General features: G+C 37.5%; 1 protein-coding gene across 1 annotated transcript in view; it reads left to right on the forward strand.

The window, feature by feature from the left end:
• Positions 1–18,199, forward strand: part of LOC150078832 (sodium-dependent noradrenaline transporter-like) — a 215,339-nt gene that overhangs the window by 82,577 nt on the left and 114,563 nt on the right. Inside the window, exons 2-3 of the mRNA XM_090382412.1 lie at positions 2,560–2,800; positions 11,644–11,856. Of these exons, the coding sequence (XP_090238538.1) occupies positions 2,602–2,800; positions 11,644–11,856 (412 nt within the window). The 5' untranslated portion in view covers positions 2,560–2,601. The remainder of the gene's footprint in view (positions 1–2,559; positions 2,801–11,643; positions 11,857–18,199) is intronic.

Genomic DNA, 18,199 nt, shown 5'->3' on the forward strand with positions numbered 1-18,199 from the left:
TCTCCAATATGTTCCACATATAATAGTTTCAGTAAATTCAGGTCTTCGGACTACAGAGACCATTCTTCAGTGTCGATGAAAGCTTACAAATTCAAGCGCATTACAAATTTGCTGTGTTGCTCTCTTGTGAGAAGGAGCTGATTAGTGAAGTGTCTTCCAGCATATGCTCACAGCACACGTCTTGGTTGACTTTGATTCCGACAGTAATGAAACACGTTGGATTTTTCTGCTTGGGGTCACTTCTGCCCAGACTGACAGAAGTCGAGTTTTTGCCAATACAATTCGCAATTATCATTTGGCGATTATGGGTTGAAAGACTGCTCAGGTGATGGCTGGAAAATGAAAAAATATCCATGTATTAAAATCGCACAGAAGTGAAAAGTACCTTTTTAGTATTTTATGTAGACTACTTTTACAAATTATTTTGGTGATAGTGCTGTTTTCAATGCCAAACCTTTTTTGATATATCGCACTGACGGTTGTGATAGCCGTGTGGTAATGCTAAAAACAGTCGTTTTTCTTCTTCCTCAGTTCAAGCCTCTTGTAGGCCTGACGTAGCAGAGTGGTTAGGAACGAGGATGCATAGCACGTGTTCCTTGAGTGGACTTGGGTTCAAGCCCGTGACTACTAAATGCGATAAATATTTGTATTGACGATTTATTGTAAACTCTACTGACTTGGTTGTCGTGCCGGAGTATAAACAGAAAAATTTAAATTTTAATTTAATTTCACATCCAAAAAATTGGATGATTGCTTCTCGCGTGTCAAATATATTCAAAACTAAAAGTTTTTTAACAAAACCAAATCAGTAGTAAATCTGAAAATAAAGGGCTATAAAACAAAGAATGAAATATAATATCTTTTAAAATATAAAAGTCGCACTGATTTTGATTTCTGAACTTTTTTTCCACTCTGTAAGCCCATCGATGTTCAATACAAACTCTGTAGGTTACTCTACAAACATCCATGTCCCTGTTCTATAAGTGTCCCGACCCTTGTCCTCACACGCACAGTCTCTTGAAATTGAAAACTCAACCTCGACTGCTGGCGCCTCCGTGGGCAGGAGCAGCAGTGCGTAGCACACATTCTTCTTGATTAGACCGGGGTTCGAGCCCGTGCCCACCAAATACGGAGGATGCGGAAAGTCAGGGAATGACCACCACATATCCCCGGAGCAATATGGCCTTAGTTGCTAATGCTCCTAAAAACCAAATAACAAACAAATCTCGACCACTGTAACAGGCAATTTATTCCAGTGATCAGTAATAGTCTGTCCAAAAACAGACTTTGAAATACAGCCTTCTGTTACGTCCCAGTATTTCTTTTTTTTTTTTTTTTTTTCCATCCATAGTTCTTACCGTTTCTGCTTTCACTGATTTTCCTGCTAGCAGGATCTTTTTTTGAACTTTTTGCAATACTAATTGGGCGACGGTAGTCTATTTTACGTGAGACAGACTAAGTGTATTATATAAATGAATATATGTATTGGTAAAATGATGAAAGAAATCGACGTTTATCCCGAAAAAAAAAATGCCCATTTCTTCTAATAATTTGTTCAAACCTCCTTTAAATTTAAACTACCTACTTCCACAACGCCAAAGTTTATAGATATCGTGCCCCTCATTCCTATGTCTCTTGTTATATGGTCTTTTGCGTGCCATGGTATCACCATAATAGTTTATAATCATGCTAATTTTTCAAATGCATAAATTAGGCAAAAATACGGTAAAAAAATAACGGATGCTTGGTCGAAGAGCTGTCATTCTCCATCGCCTGTCATGAATTTTAATTGCATAATCATTTTTCTGTTGTGTTTTCTAAAATTTCTAAAGAGGCTGGGTTACGTGAGAATAATTTTATGCAGATCTTGTTTCCTAAATGTAAAGCAACTTAACCAAACTGTCGAGCGTAAAATATTAATCTGAAAGCGAAATAGTTTCCTTTTAACTAGCGGAAAGTAAATTAGGCTTGAAATAAAAGCAAGCAAACAGAAGCTGTTTAGAAAATCCTACCTCTAATCCTAATCACTAATAAGATAAGTACAATTTAGGTAGCAAATTTTAAAAAAGTAGCAAAATTAAAGGTAGTTATTAGATGATTCTCGTAACTATAATTACAATATAGTTACGAGAATCATGTATGTACGCTGCTACACATCAGAGTAATTTAATTTACGATTAATTTTAAACGAAAACCGTGCTGAGATATACTGAGTCTATAATTTGTATGAACAGCGCTTACTACAGGCATTATACGAAGTTTCACCGCCGAGTTTTACAGCGATTTCTACAAAGCATGTTCTCATAACTCGGAACTCATAAATATGCGGTTTTGTAAATTGGATTTATCTGCATCAGAGCGGAAGGGAGACTATACTTAGAAGATAAAGCTGGAGGGTTAAGGTCTCGCAACCCACACACATTGAAGTATTTATTCGATGTCAGATTCCAATAAACGCACGACCAAAATACACGAATAGAAGATAATATTAGCGTTTTTAGAAGTAAGTTTAATAACGCTACATGCTTTTCTTTAAGTGTCTTTCATTTTTATTTCTAGGGGAAACGGAAATATTTATCTTCAATAAAATATCGACAAGTAATGTCAGAGTGTTCAAATCCTACATCTAATGATCATTTTGAGGATAAATCTACCGAAGACCTGCCAACTCCAGATCCTACACCAGGAAGACACGAAAACTCCCCTTTGTGCAATGTCCGTCAGAAAAAACGAAGAAGATGGTCTGAGTCTACTTCTGATGATGTCTACAGATCTCTTTCAACCACATCAAAATCTCCAGGTATATATTAACTATTACGTGAAATATTGTTAGTTATGTTGTAATATTTTTTTAAAATTACGTTTTATAATAAACATTCATATCAGATGGTACTATCAACTATTTAGGGGAAATAATTTTCTGTTCACTTGGTTAAAATATGGTAAAACCTCTTTTCGAATTTGAACAAACTACCCAAAGTTGTTCAAGCCTGATTAGAAGTCTTATTACTAGAAGGAAGTTTTTGCCTTGAATTAACCAGAATTCCGTGCAGCACGATAATCAATCAATTATTTCTATACTGAAAGAAGTCCATCTAAAATAGACATCACCACCACATGTAATCATCAGGCTTTACTATTTCTCATAAACTGAATTAACAGTCTTGACTCCTTCCATGGTGACGCCGTTCCAGCTCATCCATCTCATCTAAACAATGACTGGTGGATTAATCTTTCAAGCCTAGGTCTGCCATTAAGTCATACCCCAAAGACGTTCCTACCACAGTGTTGTCTGGTGCCTTCATGAATAACTGGGATTATTAATTCATTCCTGAAGCTCTCATTAGTCAATTGCAATTCCGGCATATATTCCATAATTCGCATTACTGTTGGTGAAATTAATGGATCAAGCTTCGTTTTCGGTCCCAGTTAGCTCATTGAGATTACTTTAATTACTTTGTAAAAACTTTCTAAGCAAAATAAAAATAATTAAAATAGTTCAGAGTTCGCAGTTCCATGGTTTTCAAGACTTGTTTTGTGAATGTTATTTGTAGAGAGGCAAGCAGTCCAGGACAACCACATAAGGTCAGAGGAGCTGAAAAGATAGCGAGATACAAGAGCATTATACCGTATACGCGGGCTTGAGGCACTCAAAGTGCATGCACTTTTGTGTACGTGCTGTAATTTACGTTGACCACTCGGCTACCGGGGCCTGTGTTCCAAAATCAAGACCGATAATTCTAGAACTACATAGCGTACAAAATTAATGGTAGGTTGTATGAAAGAACCTTAATTCTGAACGATACTTTTAAGACCATAAAAAGTATTTTTCCTGATTGAGGCAAATACAGGTTTTAAGTATTGATATTATTAATGATTGGTTAATGAATAATAAATTAGGGATAATGATATTGTATTGTAAAGTAATGAACGTATCGATAAAGTAACAGCGCCCTCTTTGTTATAAATTTTGGGCTTAAGGTTCTTATTTCCAATTTCATGATATAACATTAGTCATGTGGGAGGGCAGGATTGGTGCTAAATCTGAGCAAACTTTCCCCTTTATACAATTTTTTTAAGTCGAAGATCACTAATTTTTTGAGTAGAATATTTACAATTTCAAATTATTATTTTAAGGGCACCCGAGTACTGTCGCCCATGTCCGTTTATGTAGTTGTTCAAGTGTGCGTTCACGGGCTGATCTGCAAGTTGTAAAACTTGGAATAATTCACGGAGGAAACTATTCCCTCTTCCGTAGATCGGCACTACTGAAGAGGACTTCCTCCAGTCATCTAAGGGAATCGAACCCAGACCTCTACAAACGAGTGCAAGGACGGCGATGTATTGTGCCGACTGAACTGCTTCGGAGGACTGTTAGCAAGAAGATTCAAGAAATCTTTCTCTATGGAAGATGTCTGTCTTCATGTCATTTCCCGTCATCAAGAAGAGTTTACAACTAGAACTGACAGTTGCTCACAGAAGACAGTATATGATGCTAATATGATTTCAAAATATGATTTCACAGATGAATTGTGCACAATCTAGTCCTCGAAAGGCTTTTATCCAGTTGGTTAGCAGGGAATTTTTTTGGTGAATCGACTGCTTTGGTCATAGTGTGCTCAGTTCTCATAGTATTCTACTTTATAGTCTTGATCTTTTATTATATCTGTACAAATATCAGTTCACGGAACTATTTCTTGTTGTGCGAAATGAAGAACCAGTAATAATTAGCAAGGAAACACTGCTCATCCGCCTGATCGGCTGATTACTGCCGCGGTTGAAGAGACTTTAGGAGTTCCTTCAATCAATGACGGAATTTCATTCCAGAGAGGGGTGGAAAATAAAGCATCCAAAACTTGCTATACTGTGACTGAACCTTCATTGGCAAAGTTATCACACTTGTAACAGCACCGAACTTGATGGATAACATAAGCATTGGTTTGATGCTGTTGGAAAGTATCTCATGCTGATGCTATTGGAAAGCATCTCATAAAACCATGTTTTTTGAAAGAATATGTATATGTGTATCTGACCTGGGAAAGTCCCATTAACTTAGGGTCAGAATTATGCTGGAATAAGGATTGCTTCATTCACATCAATTAAATCATTTTCATTATGATGGAACATTGTAGAATATGCATTGGCGTGTTAGGAGACATTCACATAGTCTTCACTTTTTAGTTCAGTGGGCCCAATTATAATGCCTCTATTGATGGCAAGTACTTATTTAAAAAAATATTGAAAATGTCCCCCTTCTTGAATAAATTTAGGAGGTGGTAGATGACTTTTATCAACCGGTGAAATACCACCACTTTGCTTATTGGAGGCTTGAAGTGGTGAAACCCATGTTTAGTCTCTAGAGCAAAGTTTCCGGCATCCCCCTCTCCCCATACTTCTCCTTCAACCCATGCACGGTACTAAGTATTATAGGTTTTGATACCTTTCGTGTTTGGGGTTTTCATAAAAAAAAATGCACGGATCCTTTTCATTATATTCGATGACACCTTTTATAATGTTTGATTGTCTGTGTTCGTAATTTTATTCTGTATATTGGTTTTGAATTCTTTCAGAGTTTGGGGATTATTTGTATACACTTTGCTTTTCAAGAAGATCAGAAAATAACCAAGCGACGTTAAATCTGGGGGACCTTGGGGGCCACAAAATTTTAAAAATAAGATAACCACCGAGATAGTTTTTCGACATTGCCATTGTTTCATTGGATCTGTGTCATGCCACCCCGTCTTGCTGAAACCAATAATAACCTTCTTCATTGTCGAGTAACGCAGTTAACTGGTGTACTAAATCCTGGTATACGTTTCAGCTGTGTTTTCGAAGAAGAGAGGCCCAATCACTCGGCGACGTGAAAAAACTCTAAATCCCAAATTTTTGCGGATGTAAGGGCATTTAGTGAAAAACATGAGTAATTTTCGTTACTCAATGACTTGCTGTTTTGCTATTACCGTAACTACTCAAGTTCTCCAAGCTTCATCACTGAAGGAAGCATGGTCCAAATTGCCAGTTCCAGACGAATCAATAAAGGCCCGACTAGTACTTTAACGATAGTATAATCTCCTTTCTTTATCAAGTTCTGAGATCGTGCATTAAATACTATTGTATTCATGTAATGAATGAATTTAAAGAATTTGATGATAATGAAAGTGATCTTTAAGTACTTGAATAAGATATACTGGTTTTGGAAGCAGGTCTTCTCTATGACTTTTTTTTTTTAGGCGATATCAATAAACTTTGCTGTCGTTCGAAAAAACATCAAGTTTACCTTTTCTAAGCAGTAAAGGGTGTCCAGTTCTTTCTCACAAACACTGCCTGTTTCACGAAAAAAAGGGGAACTGCAGCCATTAACAATCTACTGCAGGATGGAAATTTCCTCAACGATCATGTTGAGGGAAATGGATAATGGCAGATCAACCTTATTTAGCAGTCAGTGGCAGTACTCAAAGAGCATGTGCTACTGCACTCTCCCTCATGACCACTCGGCTATGGAGGCCTCTGCTTCACGAAAACTGAGACTAGTCGTGAAATTATTGATTTATTTAGTATTGGTGAAGCTAGACATTTTTTCTCAAAATTCAGTCTTGACTTTCACATACGATTTTGAACAAAAGTATTGTTTGATTATAAACGCCGTTCGGAAAGGGAATATGCCATGGTTTCGTCACGAACTAACCGGTATGGATAAGTGTAACCCAACAACAGAGGCGAAACTATAAATTTTGTCCCCCCTGCCAAATTGCCCAACTACCTACACATGATCTTTTAAGAACTGTACAAAATCAGCCGTAGGGCTCGGACTCTTCGGGTTCCCCTCCCGCGCATTGTAGAATCCAGACTTTTTTTTTATTTGCGGGGAAAGAGCGATTAACAGTAATTGAATCAATATAATAAAACAGTATTTATTCCAATTTATTCAGGCCTTGGGAGCAATTGCTCCCTACTAGATCCGACGGGCGGACCTGACGGTATAGTAGTTTCGCCACTGTATGCGCAGGTATACAGTGGGTGCCATCTTTGTTTTGTAAGAATTACGTATGGTTACCAAAATGCGAGAAATTATCTTTCATTTAAGTAGCTAAATGAAACAAATATACACACAAGGGGATTTTGAATCATTCTGCTGTAGGGTAACGAAGTACACTGTAATTAAGTTAAGTTAAACAAAAATATGGTCTCAGACAGAAGAAAACTAAACTTATTTTGACCAATGAGTAGATTGTCTGAGCGCGGATTTTGGTTCGCTGAAAGAGGGATTATGAAACATCTTTGACTATCTTTAATATTTACTAACCACGCTGATTGGTTAATTAATTATTGACATAGTGTAAGAATATGTGTAATTATTTGATATCATATTATATCGCTTACGAAATATTTAATAAGTTACAATTATGAGATATTATTTTTTCTGTTTCTTAACTTTTGGACTTGTTGAATATGGTGGGTTTTTTTTTTTTTTTTTTTTTTTTTGATCCAATCATTGTGTTGTTGGTCTTTAATGTATTCTTCAAAGGTCTAGAACTTAAGTGTTAGAGGATTTTCAATTTAAATTTTGACGGGAAATCAAAGATAGTGTAATCGCCGTTCTCAATCATGGAACGTTCTTTTCTGATAGTTGCTGATCGCTGTTGTCCAAACACAAGATGTAGTTGGTGTGCTATAGCCAAACTTGTTTCACGATAAAGTGTTAATAGATTGCACTAAGTCATCCATTAACTTAGTATACAACTTGCGAAAGAAGGAAGTAAGAAAGCCGCTTAGTGCTTATCTATCCTTATGCTTAATACTTCTTTTACTTTAAAGGTTAAGCTTTCTTGGCACCAAGAAAACAAAGAAAAAAAGAAAGAGAGGGTTGAACCTAGAATGAATGTTAAGATCAGAGAATAAATAAATCGACATAAAATGTGAAAATTATTCATGTTATGAAAATGTTAATGAGTTTCGCGAAATTGACATAAAGCCAGTATTTTCTGAATTGATTTTCACAGCTCTGGTAGTGCACTGCCTCTGTCGTCGTCAGAGGGCGTTAGTTCCCAATTCATGTTTTCCTACTCATACATAAAATCAATAACATTGCAAATTTTATCGATTTTATGTGGAATTTATTTTAGTACAATAGGAGACTAAGTTCCCCCAATATATTTTTAACCTGAGAAAAAAAAAAATGTAAGTGCCATGGTGATCGATATAGTTTTGCTAGACCAGTGAGCTCACGAAATGGTATTTGTTGTATGACGTCTTTAAGGAGGACCGTTCTGTCTCATTTGTTTCCAGGGTACATAATGCTATTCTGGGTGGAATGCATTTTAACATTTCAGAAGAAAAATTTTGACATTGATCGAAACTAGTTTCTTGATATCCTAAGCGTAATATGTGATAAGCTACGCACTTTGCATAGTATTACAAACTTTTCTATGTAAAACGATGGTGTAAACGGGCACGAATCCGAACCTGCCTTCGAGGGAAATTTAAAAATCTCTGGAAATGGGGAGGGCAAATTACAACCCTCCCGGTTGGGACGCAAGCAAGGTTTCTTTTAATATGCAGATTTTTTTATATGAATATGTTAATCGCTTTGGGAAGGGGGAAAATATTCCTATCCTTCCTCTAAACTCTGGATTCAACCAGAAATAGATACATCAGAAAATAATGTGCTTTTTATATGATTAAATAGATAGTATTAGTACTGGCCCATCCAAAGAGACAAAATTCATATACATTTCCAGAACAAGTTGGTTTGGACAACTTGACTTTATTATGGACAGAGATTAATACAAGCCTGTGTAGAAATCCGTATAAATGTGTATTTACAGGTTGGTTTCCATGTTTTCGAGAAGCAAAACCAGCAATAACTGATGAAAAGAACTTTCCATCTCTTTATGGACAAGATTCGATCTGTAAGATCAGTTGTGTATTACACAGTAATTGTACAAATGTTATCTTTCATGTCCAGTTTTCAAAGTTTTTTTTTTTTTTTTTTTTTTTGTTCGCTTCATTTTTCTTCACAGTAATTTGTAGCTCTGATTAGAATCCGAACTCCTACACCACATCTGTTGAAATAAGCCTAAGAAGCTCAGTAGTGCACACATGATTTCTCGCGATTGCCAACGATTAATGAAGATGACCGATGGATTTTAGTTTAAAAGATTATCACGAACTATAAAAATACAGGTATCCAAACTCTGAAATAGTGGCTAGAATTGCCGCTTTTGATATCAATAGGTGAAGAAAGACAGTTTTATAAACCCATTCGCTCAATCAAGAACCCACCATTTTGTTGACTGTTTATAAATGCTAATAAAACTATAATGCTGTTAATAAATGTTTCTGACCTTCAATTCTTCCTTTGCTAGCCCAATCGTTGCTGATTATATTGCGCTGATTTTTTTTTTTTACCTTTCCAGAAGAATTAGTAATGGTCGAACGTCAGAAACATCAACAGTAGTAAATATTAAACGTCGCATAACAGGGGCTGATTATAGATGACTAAACATCCAGAAGACTTTTGCTGCCGATCAGAGCATGTGGTTGTGGAGAAAGTTGCGCTATCAGATGCATTGTAAGCTTGGTTCCGAAGACTTTGACAGGGGAAGATATTTTTACTTTGGATTGAAAAACATATCGAAGAAAATGTAATGGATCCAAGTCATATTTCCGATTAAAAACGTAAACAAATGGTTCAGAATTTTAATGTTCTGTTGCAGATTTAGAGGTCATAACATAGATCAGACACTAATAGAGAGTTGTGGACTCATTGCGATGATTCGACAGAGTATTGGGTAATCAACTCAACAATTAACCCTATTATAATTTCTGTTGGACAGTAATGGAAAGCGGTGCCTGTTGAGCCAGTTGTCATAACGTTCGTTTCCCGGTGCTTCAGTTATTGATTACCTTCTATTGTATTTTGGGTTATGGTAATAATGTCGACAGCCGTTAGTGTCCATTCCCATCCAGTCAACTGTTATGACCCCAAAGCCACTCATATGAAATCCTAGAACACAAAATTATCGCGAATTCTAAACACAATACATAACTATGCTTGGAGAACGAGCTTCGTGAAATCTTTCTGGAAAGCGTTGTGCTGTATCTCAAATCCTTTTCTTAATTATTTGTATGTTTTAATTAACTTTTTCTTAACAGGTTTTCTGGCTACCTTTTTGCTTGTTACATTATTATATCATATATTTCCAGCTCCCTTATGATTCTTCATATTTTAGTTTTGACTTAATGTCCAGTATATTACCAATAGGTATTGGAGTAGCAAGACAACTTTTTACAGTTCGTGTTTTAATACGTGGGCTCCATATAGTATGCATTATCGCAGTCTTTGTAACCCTGGAAAATAGCACAATAGTTACGTTCTCTTGTCTTTACACCCCCCCCCCCATGGAAAAGTCTTAGAGAATTGAGCGCAGTAGGAAGTGTTTCTCTAACTTGAACAATTATGTATAAATTGCTCACTAGGATAGATTCAGTAACTGATATCCACTATTTTCGAAAAGTTGTTGAATAACCTTTGGAAAGGAAAGCAATGATAATTTAAATTTTCCACATTAATAGTTCACCCACTTCCCTGACTTTAAAACGGGGATATATCCTTTACCTCCACAAGAATGTTTGAGGGATATTTTTAAAATAGTCAACTTTCATTTTTCTTACTTATAGAGTGCCTTTTGAACAGTTCAATACCGCTTCGTGGCAAAGAGCTCGATTTGAATCCTGAAGGAATTTCAGTTTAATGTAATGTTTGAACGGAATGTTGCGAAGGTCATCTTGATCTGTATATTTGAAATAAAAGAACTTTACCTGTGTAAAGTTTAGAATATATTTATTACTAATAGAAACTAACAATCATACGTTTCGTGAATGTTTTCGCTTCCCCTTCTTCAGTGATTGTGATATTGCAATTACACCGTCACAAAACGTCGTTTTTGATGTTTCTGTTAGTATAGATTCTTTACACAGGTATTTTTATTTTAAGAATTTGGAATTCGACTTAATTTCACGCTGTAGACTAGTTAGTTTCCTCACCAGAAACTCGGGTGTTTTCAGTTGTGGATATGGGTTGTCGTGAGCAGGCTTTTTACGTACGCTGTTCCAGAGGAAAGTCTTTGGCTTATTGAAGACTATGAATTCCATCTACACCAAATCCTGCTCTGTGCCGTCCTGCCATTCTTAGATTCACTGAGCTCTATTATTAATAATAAATTAATAAAATACATTTGCTGATACTCCTTTATAACGAAATATGTGTGTACACTCAGTGGCAAACTACCATACGACCTGGTTCGCTACCGCTGGGGTAGAGTCGATCGTATTGCTACACTTTACGATGATTCATTCGATTAAGAAAAGTTATTGGATTATTTCATTCGATTATATGATTCGAATGGTATAATCACCACAAGTTTGGTTCTGATTATATTAATTGTTGCGATTTATGCAGTGACGTAGTTAGTAATATTTTATCAAATTTATTTATCAGTATATTTGTTATTAAATATAACAGAAATATCGCGACCTTGAGAAAATCAAATGTTTGAGTTTGGACTCATAGGTTGGGAATTACTGCCTTACGTAGTTCCGTGATCTGTTTTTGATTCATTTTTTCCCCTCTCTCACTCTTAGACAGAAGAAGTCTTACTGCGCAGCTAGAAAAAGATGTCGATGGTGCTCTCGTAATATCTTTGCCAGTGAACGGAAAAGGAAATGGCGAATGTAAAGAAAGTGATCGCCCAACGTGGAGCAAGAAAGCCGATTTCTTGTTGTCGATTATTGGGTTTGCTGTGGATTTGGCCAATGTGTGGAGATTTCCTTATTTGTGTTACAGGAATGGAGGAGGTAAGATCTCTCTCTCTCTCTCTCTCTCTCTCTCTCTCTCTCTCTCTCTCTCTCTTCTTTATGGACGTTCTGCAAAGATATGACCTTTACATGACTTATTCTTGGACAATACTGCCTGCCATAGGCGACATGACGTCTAAACAGCTGTCAGGATGATAGCAAGTTCTCCTACTTGAAAGTGATCACAGTGTTCTCCGAAGCTGGTATTCAAACCAAATTCTTTCAATCTACAGCAAGCAGCTGACAATTCCTGAAGGTCGTACATTAGATAAAAGTTCCCCCCCCTTGTGATTAGTTGTATCTCATCATTAAATTAAAATACTCCGACCAAAATAAGGCTGTATTTGAGGAAATCAGTATAATCGAAATAACAGAAATTCATATTTGAATTTCTGTTTTGTTTTGTCACTAAATAGCGCAGTTTGAGTTCCATTATAACATGATTTGTTATAATGGTTCAAAGCTTGGCCGAGTTAGTCGGTCTCGGGCGAGTGGTGCAGAACTCTCCCCTTCCTAGGAAATGAGTTTATCTGCAAAAAGGCAGATAAGCCATAGAACACATGCAATTTAGAAACACAATATATTAATGTCTCATGCCCTTAGCTGCCTCGAACCCTATTTTCTAAAAAAAAAAAATAAATAAATAACTAATAACCAACCAGATAAGCAATTTAATTATTAGAACCTTTTCCCTTAACTGTATGTTATCCCTAAATGGCGTGAGATCGAATACAGCCGAACTTTGGGACCCGATCCTTGCCTGATTTCGGAATTTTCCTAATTTCGGGTGGTCATATTACAGTCTTAAAAAAGCTACAGAAAATTCTGGCTTTCTCTACTGAAAATCGTACTTTACAAGCGAGGCCATTTTTTTTTAAAGAGAATGATAATGCACAATAAAATATATAGTACGTGTTGTACAGTAAAATAATTTCTCCTTCCAGAATTACACCATACGCAATACATAGTGTGCATAGTATTAGGGTCAGGCGCCCCCTGTGGTTTCCCACATCTGCGCCATATGTACACTGTGAAGAAATACAGAACTACTGTAAATGCCAGAAAAGTGTTCTGTGTTGAATACGTAGTTTTGCGTTGGGTTCTGTTGGGTGTCCTGGCATTTGGCCGCAGGGCCCCTGATGGAACCCCACGTTGCCCGCACACACCGCTAGGAGGTAGCCAGGCTGCCCATTATTCTCTGGCTAGTCTCTGCAGGGTCGCCTAAGCTTCCTGACAGAGACCAATGTAAAAAAAAAAAAAAAAAAAAAAAGTTAGAGCAGGTGGGCTTTAGAGTCAAGAAAGGGGGGGGACAGGTAGAAATATGGGGAATGAAGAAGGCATCCTCCAGGTACAATGGAATACATCCATCAGGCGAAAGTAAGGGACAAAAGTTGCCGTGCAAGAGAGCACAAGCGGGATCGCCATTTGGCAAAATCTTCTTGCTCTTCTCATTCAGGTCCGGTCGTGATGTCAATTTCAGTGGTGATGTCATCCGGTGATCTGTGTCTAAATCAGTAGGAATGTAGCTGTGGTTGTCCTATACTGGATCTTCTTAGATTTGGTGGTGGTGGTGTAGTCTCATTTGCTGGTAGGCCTCTGCATCGATTCCAAAATATAGGTGGTTGGCTTCTCTTGGTTTTGACGATGATCGGAATATTGACTATATCCATGGTAGGGTCTTCCGCCGTGCGAATAAATCTTGTGCGTAGCGCGTAAAGGCGACATAATCTTCTTCTCTTTGGAGGATGTGCTGTTCTTGGTTTTTAGGAAGGTAATGTATCCTAGTCAGGAGGAGGCATCTCAAATCTTCATATATTTCACACTCGTACATCAGGTGGTCCCAAGTTTCGAGGGAACCGCAGAGGCATTGTGGGTTTTCGGTGATCCCGAGTGCAGTGAGCTTTCCTCTGATAGATGCATGGCCAGTTAACAAAAAAGTGACGTATAGGCCAGGGGAGAACCATGTAGGAGATTTTGGGTATACTGTTGCTATTGTAGGAATACAGTGTATTTTGGCAGGGAAATGATTGTCGCTTTTCTCCATATACAATGGTGCAACCGGAATTTTTAGTACCTGAGTGTATAGACGCCATAAATACATCTTTTCTTTTCATTAATACAAGTCTTTTCACTTTTCTTCTTCTAAAATATACCATTTTAGTGCGATACATTTCGGAAGAAGAAATCGAGAAGTTTCCTACAATGTTCCCCGAAGTCCTAATGTCAAACAGCTATGACATTACATTTCCACAAATACATTAGATAAGAAGGGTAATAATCCTTTGTGCCACTAAATTTCCATTTACTTCTTTTTCCTTTTAAAAGAGGCATATGGGAAAATGCGAGTGTATGGAAGTTGCTGTGTCAATGTTTGCAAATGTCAACCTAAAAGTCTAACATTGAGGTAACGATTCACCAAACACGGTCACTTATAGAATAAATGCTTTATGTACGAATCGATCGTTGTAAGGGTTTTAAGGCACATCAGTGACTTAGGCCATATAGCGTCGTATATGATATGTCTGTAAATTGCGTCTGTTCTTTGGTTGGGTTGCCTGTTTGCAGGACGAAAAACCCGAGTTTCTGTAATAAAAAAACCATGCTCCCTCTCCTGGGACCAACTAACTCAGTCACGTTGTGAAAATGCCCTTAAATTCCTCGCCTCATCGACCGGTTTCGAACTCTGGTCTTTTCCATCCGGTGTGGATAGGACTGCGATTATTCCAACAGTGCTACCGCCAGGGCCATGTACGAATCATGAAATGGAAATCGAGTGATCCATTTCTTATTATCAATGACAACCTAGTCATATTCATGACTAACAAGGCAGTTTCCTGGCCTAACAAATTTCTGGATGTTGTTGGAGTTCGGAAAATGCCTTTACCAAGCATAATCAACTGCAAATGTTCTGCTTTGAAAGGTTTTTCCAATTCTTGGGTGCTTTTTGTCGGATTCGTTTATTTTCCTAAACGAAGTTGCCGGATTTAGAAGATTTGACTATATTTAGGTGCGTGCGAAACAGTTAGAATAAAAGAAAAAGTAAATACAGGCGAGGCTGTGCTCAAGGAGTCGGGGCCGGGGTGCCCGATGCACCCGGACTCCAACATAGAAATAAAAAAATAAATGAATAAGAGGTTTCATAGCGTTTATTAAAGGTATAGCACAACTATAACGAAAGAAATGGGCTCTTTAAACCACCAAACATCCTTCCGCAGATACCATTGCACGCTCCTGAATACAGGAAACTCTGTAGATTAAAAAAAAAACTGGCATTTAGCCCTCCCGGCATCCTAATTGGCACGATACTCACACCGTTTTGTGAGGTCTGGGTTTGTTTCTTGTCAATGACTGGAGAAATTTCTGAACTCCTTTTCATTCGAGGGTGTAGTATTTTCCCCATGAATTACTCCAGTTTTTCAGCACACTTAACGAAAACATACATTTGTGCAGGCATAAGCACTTACGGTTATGAACAGATGCTTTTTATTTAAAAGCCGGAATATTTAAAAAAATAATAATAAAAATAATTTCACAATGCATCACTCGTGTCAACAATGCTGGATTGTAAATCAAATATAAAACCATAACATACCTAGTCACTTGACAAGAATATTGTCAAGTGACTAGGTATGAACTGCAGCCATTATCAACGCACTGTAGGATGGAAGCCTCCTCAACAATTCATGCTGAGGGAAATGGACCATAATCTGCCACCTCCAGTGCGGGTTGGTAGATCGACTGTATTTAGCAGTTAGGGACTTGAACCCCGGTCTACTCAAAGAGCGTGTGCTACTGCACTCCCGCTCCTGACCACTCGGCTCAGGTATAATTACGGTCAACTGAAATTAATGTACTATGTACTTGTGCTTAACCACACGGTTGTCAGTTCCATAATTTTTCAGATTTTATTTAAATTATTTTATATTTGCATTTGATATTTTATGTAGTACAGTAATGGCACTTTCAACAGTAGTCTTGTTTCTACTCGATTTTTTTTGTTGACTTTACCAGGAGAATTAGAATTTTGTTAGCAATCCGTTAACGTACAACGGTGGTGTAAAGAAACTGGATAGCTTTTGTGAAAGCTGCCAAAGATGTTAAAATTATATAAAATGATCCAGCAGCTTAAATCCATAAGCGTGGTAATTGACCTTCAGTAGTTTAAAATATCAAAGTTTTTAGTACTTAAAACAGACTGTATTAGTTATTTGTTTCCTTTTAGTGGAGCGACTGTTTTGAAATTTGCTCTCTCGTATCTGAGAAAGTAATCCACTTTCAGGTGTTGCAAGCTTAAAATTTTGCAAGATAAAATTATCTCAGGTAGCGTCGGAAACACCGAGTCAATTCATATTTCCTAGACTCGTTTCTTAAAATGAATTTTAACCCTGTTTTCTTTCAGTTGCACCTGAGCCCTGTTTGGTTTAGGGTTATCAATAAATCGACGCTTTCTTGTTCAGCAGAGAAACGAGCTAAAAAAATAGTGCAATCATAATTTCTAGCAGCGCAGAAAAATTTGAGGTTGGCGTTTTTCAAAGGGGAACGTTTTATTTTCTTTTTTTAAAGACAACCGCTCCTTCGGAGTGCCTTAAAGTTCCTAGCACACCGTAAAGTAAGAAACACAATTATGCCGGCAATCAAATTCCGAGCGTTTTCTTTCGAAAATAATCATTCTTTACAGTAAAAATGTTCTTTCCCAAGATTGCACGTGTAATAAGAAATTAAGTATTAAAATAATATTAGCAAATAAATTTTCGCAGCGCTGTCTCTGGCCGTTTTGGCACTGGGGTCTCCTGAATGGGGAAGCTTATTTTATAGCCACCCGGTACATGGGCTGTGTAAGCGTAAATAAGAGTAAGAACATGTACACTAATGCTAGGAGTATAGTAAATAAATTTGATGAATCTGGCCAAGACATCAAAGGAGAATATCGTTGGGATATTAGAGACATGCCACACAGAAATAAGGAACAGAGCAGGCCATGCAGTTTTGTCAATGATATATAGGAATTTTGATAGCAGAGACAGGCAGGTGATTATACCTTTGTATATGGAAATGGTCACACCTTTGAGTACTGCGTACGGGTCTGGATGCCTCATTTTAGGAAGGATGTAGAGTTGCTAGAACGAGTACAGAGAACGGCAACAAGATTAATTAGAGGAACAAAGGGGTTCTCTTACCAGGAGAGGCTTAAATTCTGTAAGTTGCAGCATCTGGAGACTAGGCACCTGCGAGGTGATCTGATTGATGTGTACAAGACCTTGAATGGTTTGAGCAGGCTGAATGCTGATGGGATACTTCCTCTTGCTGAGATTGCTGGAACAGACTTCCATCTGTTATTGTGGAAGTTGATAACTTAAATTTAAGGTTGAACTAGACAAAAATATGGAGTAACAGGATGGGAGAAATGGGATTTTTTTTTTTTTTTTTGGCTGATGCTCTATAAGCTTGCTTTCTTGCATCATATGCCTCAACTGGCGCTTCCGTAGCTAGGTTGGCAGGAGCAGCAGTGCGTAGCACGCGCTTCTTGGGGGCAATATGGGCCTTAGTTGCTAATGCTCCTAAAAAACCGAATAAAAAACAAACAAACAAACATGCCTCAACTAATACTAATATATATACAGTATATACATAGGGTGTTTCAAAAATGATGGTCAATAATTCAAAAGCGAAAAGTACAAAGTAAAATAAGCAAAAAAGTCCCAGTGAACATCGGGCCGCAAATGAACCGTTTTCAAGATAATGCACATTTTCTGTTAAGATCCGCCACTGACTATGGGAGCACTAGTTTAGCAAAAAGCTGTGAATCCTTTACTAAGGGTGCTTTTATTAAACATATGATAATACATTTTTAATTTTTGGTTTCAACATCACATGATTTTACAGATGTTACAGGATGTTCTTTCTAACACCCATTCCTCAACATCAGGTGTTATGCTTCTGGGCCTACCTGCTCGTACTCCATGTGCGAAGCGCCCATGTTCTCTAAGGCGTTGATGTACCCTGATGAATGTGGGCCTGTTGGGCTGCCTTCGGCGGGTAATGCTTCTTGGTACAAACGTGCAGCCTCGAGTGCACTGCCGTTGGCTTTACCATACATGAAGTGCATGTCTGCATACTCTTCGTTGCTGTAACCTCTTTCCATATTGACTATCCTTTGACAAGTACTAGTATACCTGCTACGTCTCAGAGCATTGAGAGAGGGAAAACGGAGAGAATGAGCATAACATAAACAAACAAGAATCCCAACTCTGTACAGTTCACCTTGTCAGTGGTGAATCCCAACTAGAAATGTGCAATATCTCGAAAACGATTGACTTAAGGACCCATGTTTACTAGACTTTTT

The sequence above is a fragment of the Mastigoproctus giganteus genome, chromosome 10 (assembly GCF_048544385.1).
Source record: "Mastigoproctus giganteus isolate SK-2022 chromosome 10, ASM4854438v1, whole genome shotgun sequence".
Taxonomy (NCBI): Eukaryota; Metazoa; Arthropoda; class Arachnida; order Uropygi; family Thelyphonidae; genus Mastigoproctus; species Mastigoproctus giganteus.